At 35.9% G+C, this 5,442-nt stretch overlaps 1 protein-coding gene across 1 annotated transcript; it reads left to right on the plus strand.

Moving 5' to 3' along the window:
• On the plus strand, positions 1–4,681 carry LOC122578855 (geraniol 8-hydroxylase-like). Its single transcript, XM_043750903.1, has 2 exons — positions 1–899; positions 3,834–4,681. The coding sequence occupies exons 1-2, from the start codon at positions 27–29 to the stop codon at positions 4,437–4,439; spliced, it is 1,479 nt and encodes a 492-aa protein (XP_043606838.1). The 5' UTR covers positions 1–26; the 3' UTR covers positions 4,440–4,681.
• Positions 4,682–5,442: the final 761 nt, after the last annotated feature.

The following is a 5,442-nucleotide window of genomic DNA, read 5'->3' on the forward strand; positions in this document are numbered from 1 at the left end:
AAAAACAGAACCCAGAGGAAAATATCATGGAGCTTCTATTTCTTATTCTATCTTCCATTGTTTTCAGCATCTTTCTCTATCATGGCTTCGATCTCCACCGGAAACGGAAAATGCCACCAGGCCCCGCCGGACTTCCCATCATTGGGAACCTTCTTGACCTCGGTCCAAAACCACACGAGTCCCTTGCCAAGCTCTCCCAAAAGCACGGCCCCCTTATGACCATCCGCCTCGGCAGCATCACCAGCGTGGTGGCGTCCACCCCGGATGCGGCCAGAGAGATCCTCCAACGCAAAGACGAGGCTTGCTCGGGGCGCATTGTACCGGACGCGGTGACCGCGCTGGACAACCATGAGGCGGCGGTCCTATGGATCCCGCCAAACGACGAGTGGCGTACCATCAGAAAGGCCCTCAACACCTTCCTCACCCACCAACACAAACTGGACACCCTTCGTGACCTTCGTGAGAAGGTGGTGGACGGGATGTTGGAGTTCCTGGAGGAGTCCGGCAAGAAGAAGGCGTCCGTGGACATCGGGAAGCTGGCGTTCGCGGTCGCCCTCAACCAGATGTCCAACACGTGCTTGTCACAAAACGTGACCAGCTACGAATCTGATGACATCGGGGGGTTTAAGACGGCGGTCAAGACGCTGATGGAGGTGGACGGCAAGTTCAACATAGCCGACATATTTCCAGTGTTGAAGCCGTTGGACCCGCAAAACATACGACGACAGGCGAAGGCGGCGTACGATTGGTTCGATGAGGTGACGGAAGGGTTCATAAAGGAGAGGTTGAAGCATCGAAAGCAGGTGGAGAGGTTTGGGGATATGTTGGATTCCCTCTTGGATTACTCTGAGAACAATGATACCGACTTCAATCTCATACATATCAAAACACTACTTGTGGTACGTTTTTCCTTTTTTTCTTTCCAACCTTTTTTAAGATGACAAGGATTGTTCCAAATTAAATGACGGGTAAATTGTACTTCCGTTGAGCACCAGCTTTATATGCTAGAGGTTTCAAGTTCGAGACATAGAAAGGACACTTAAAAAGGAATTTCATATAAAAGTCCTCCAGTAAGGTAGGTTTGAGTTCTACAGAGAGGCCAGGATTTTATCCCAATTAAATGTCGTGCCTTCTAGCAGTTTAGTTGGGAGTGACTCCTGTAGGAAGTTTCTCCTCCTACTAGGTTAAGACAAAAGCTAGATCCTTGTTGCGATCCACACATTTTAAAAAAATATGACGGGTAAATTAACTAAAAATAGGCTCGATCAGCTATATATGCTTAATTAGGTGGGATACTCTTGCCTATAAATGTTCACCAATTATTATTATCCTGAATCCTGATATCAATATTTTTAAAATCGGTTTTTTAATTGATTTAGTCGATTGGATCTCAAAAAAAGTGCGTCCAACTAGTTGGTGTTGACTACCTAATCAAACGTGCATTCCTGTAAAAATAATACAAAATGGTTACAATTAAAAGAAAAGGGATATATTTAACATAAAAAAAACTTTCATATTTCATATTAAAAGCTCACCATTTATTTATGCATCTTAAATATAATTCTTTAGCAAACCCGGGAAAAATATTCTTTAGGTTATTATACCACTGAGCGAGTGAGCGGTAAATAGTAATTATAAAAAAATATTTATATATTTTATTTGTTCTAGACTTCACAAACGGTTCAAAATGACATCAGTACACAAATCGCCGTAAAAAAATAATCAAAAAACTAATTTAACCGGAGAAACATGTCAATTTAAACATTTATTAGGCCATCCCAGTTGCTGTTAAAATTTCATTAGTGGGCTGGGTCCATTAATATTCTTTCAAAAACCCCCAACGTGTTCGGTACTTCGGTTACCCGACTAATAGTTGACTCTTTAAATTACTCTAATATATTTCATATGTTTATGTTTATGTTGCCATATATACATTGTTATTATATTATTATTTATTAATATTAATATGGAAAATGATAATGACAGCCCTAAGGGCTGTCACTAACAACATATTACATGCTTAAAAAGTTGTACATTATATATTAAAAACCGCCCCCTGATTTTTCTGACAGCAAGGTACAAATTTTAATGCACCCAATTGGTTTTTACTGACAACCCTAAGGGCTATCACTAACAAAACCCAATTAATATTACTAAACCCGTAGTTATTACTTATCACTTGCGATATATAATTAAGAGTGAAGATGACATTTATAGTTAGTGATGGTAGTAGTTATATTTTTGCTTTTATTTTGTAAGACTAAAACTATATATAGCTGTATCTATGTTCTTGTTAAGATCATATATTTTAAGTAAAAGAAATATAGTTATAAAAGATATTTTAATTACTTTTAAATAAAAGAAATATTAAATAATAAAAGATCTTTTTTTATTAAAAAATTGTTTGGTTGGGTTGTTAATGAAAGTGTAAAAATTTAATTTAGTTGGGTTGGATAAATATAATAGAGAGATATTAGTTTTTTAATGAATAATACGTTAAGTTGAGATATAAATTAAGATGGTTTTAGGTCTAACTAAAAATCAGGCTCCAATTGAACTAGCCAATCAGTATTAATCAAACTAAACTGGTTTTTACAACACATTCTAACGCAACCCGATACCCCTCAACTCTTAAAAGCCCTTCTAACGGGCTCATGTCCTCATTTGTGGGTTGAGCTTCATCATTTTGATTATTATATTACAAGAAAAAGCAAGTGACCATGTACGTTTTCTTCTATTTTTTTACACAAATCTTGACAACCATTACAGAAAAATCAAATATGGATGAAACAAAATTATAATGATATAAAATCATTTGTCTCGCTCCATCGCGGAGCTACTATCATCGTTTCTTTAACAAAACCAAAAGTGAAGTAAATAAAGGATGATGAAAATGGGTAATTCTCAAATATCGTCCATCCATATATGTAAAATTGAATATTTGATGATGGTGTTGTTGTAATAAAACACGGTATAAATGAAGAAAATCGTCGTGTTTAATTTTAGACGTATATCACATGTATGATGTAGTCTCTTACATATATTAGGATAGGAGGTATGTTTCTCTTTCTTATATGTAACTAACACGACCTTTGAATAGTCGAGTTCAAAGTTTCCCCGTTCTTTCCATCTTGACTAAAGCATATATATTGAATCTAGTGACATGTTACATTACATGCCTCCATGAGAAACCGTTGTAGTCATACATTTTCACTATATATCGTGTTTTATTTATTTTTAGTATTATATATCTTTTGCCCGTATTAGACGTTTTCTGCGACCAGAAGTTATAATAATTTATGTAAATAATCAATTAACTCAACATCTAGTTTAAAACATATATATATATATTAATGAAAAATGTCGAACACATGTAATATCAATAATATAAAGTATTTCCTCATTTTTTTCCAAGGACTTTTGTATGACAATTATAGAGGACTTATAAATGACATGAAAGAAACTAAGAAAGTGATTGTTGGAAAGGCCTCTCCTTGTTGGAATTATTATGCAACTCAGTGACAATTTATAGAAAAATTTATTTTTAAATATATATCTAATTCTAACAAAAATATAATGCCGACACCCAATTATACGCCTTAGGTGCATCGTTTGTTCCAAATCCCAATCTGGTGTCAACCACTCAAAGTTTTATTGATAGTCAGAATGATATTTTGAGCGAGAGGACAACAAACAGAATGGGCAAATACAACTAACAGAAGATTAATTAGTTGAAAGCAATTAAAATAGAGATCTAGGAGGGTTATTAATTAGAAGATATATGTATATATGTATTGGAGATTTATCATCATTTACTTTTTAACAAATGACAGGATCTATTTTTAGCGGGGACAGAAACAAGCTCAAATACAACGGAATGGGCAATGACAGAACTGTTGCTTAACCCTGACATGTTTTCGAGGCTCCGTGAAGAAGTCTCCAAGATTGTTGGAGAAAATGGGAAAATCCAAGAAGAAAAAATCCTAGATTTACCTTATTTGAACGCGGTGATCAAAGAAACGATGCGACTCCACTTATCTGTGCCTCTGTTAGTGCCTCACAAAACCGAAACTAAAGTTGAACTCGGTAAATACACCGTACCAAAAAACACCCAAATATTGGTGAACGCATGGGCCATAGCACGGGACGCCCGGTACTGGAAAGACCCGTTAATGTTTAACCCAGAGAGGTTCATGGGTAAGGATCAATTGGATTACAAGGGCCAACATTTTGAGTTTCTACCATTCGGATCTGGTCGGAGGATGTGTCCTGGGATACCTTTGGCTCATAGGGTTGTGAGTTTAATGGTGGCATCATTTGTGTATCACTTTGACTGGACACTCCCTCACCCAAAAGAAGAGATGGACATGAGTGACATTTTTGGAATTACACTTTTAAGGTCTACGCCTCTTCTTGCTTGTCCAATATCCGTCAAATAAATTACAACAAGGTGTTGAAAAAGCATGTCATACCTACTTACTTTATAATTTTTATTGTATAATAAATAAATGATTGAAGATGTGAAATGTCTCCATCGAAGCTTGGGTACATGACAACTTTATATACTCAACCCTCCATCGAAGCTTGGGTACATGACAACTTTATATACTCAACCCTCATATCGTAACTTTAAAGCATATATGTGAATGTTTATTATAGAAATTGATTTTGATGGTGTTTATTTTTTTGCGGAACTTTCTTTTCTTTTTTATTAACTTTTTATCAACAAAAAGTACAAGAAAATTATTTCCGAATATTGGGGTTGAGAAAAGAAAGTAGTCGTGATAACAAATTAATGATGCAAGATTTACATGAGACAATAATTCCAAAATCATGTGACTGGATGAGCTAAGATTAGGACGTTGACATATAGAACAAATGGGGGCGATGGGGTCAAGAAATGAGGTATCTAGAGGGCGATTCCTAGTCCTCGTGTTGCCTAGTTCCTAAATTGTGACCCTGACCGGCATTTAGCTTAAGATAATGTACAAGATATATAGTTCAATAGGATTTCACTCTCAATGCTCAACATACGAGTGCAATAGGCTTTCATTCAACTTTGTATATCGCCATAAACTCGCCACTCCACTTGGCTCAATGTGAGTCACAACATACCGGTCTTTGAGGTCAGGGCAACGACTTATATATATATATATATATATATATTAATCAAAGCTAAAAAAATTTGAAATTCAAGTTTATTAAATAGATAAAGGTTGTTCTATTCTTATAATGTGTTTTTTCTTTAACAAACTCATATATACTCACATCTCATGAATGCTTGCTTTTGCCTTATGAATGAACACTTGGTTATGAGGAAAGACTCTAGATCAGGGCTTTTTTATTAGTTCATGTTAAAGATCTTAAACCAACACATGTTAATCATCATCTACGACTCGGTGTTATACATGTATGGACTGTTTTGAAGTGGAACAACCCGAA

The sequence above is a fragment of the Erigeron canadensis genome, chromosome 8 (genome assembly GCF_010389155.1).
Source record: "Erigeron canadensis isolate Cc75 chromosome 8, C_canadensis_v1, whole genome shotgun sequence".
In the NCBI taxonomy this organism is placed as follows: Eukaryota; Viridiplantae; Streptophyta; class Magnoliopsida; order Asterales; family Asteraceae; genus Erigeron; species Erigeron canadensis.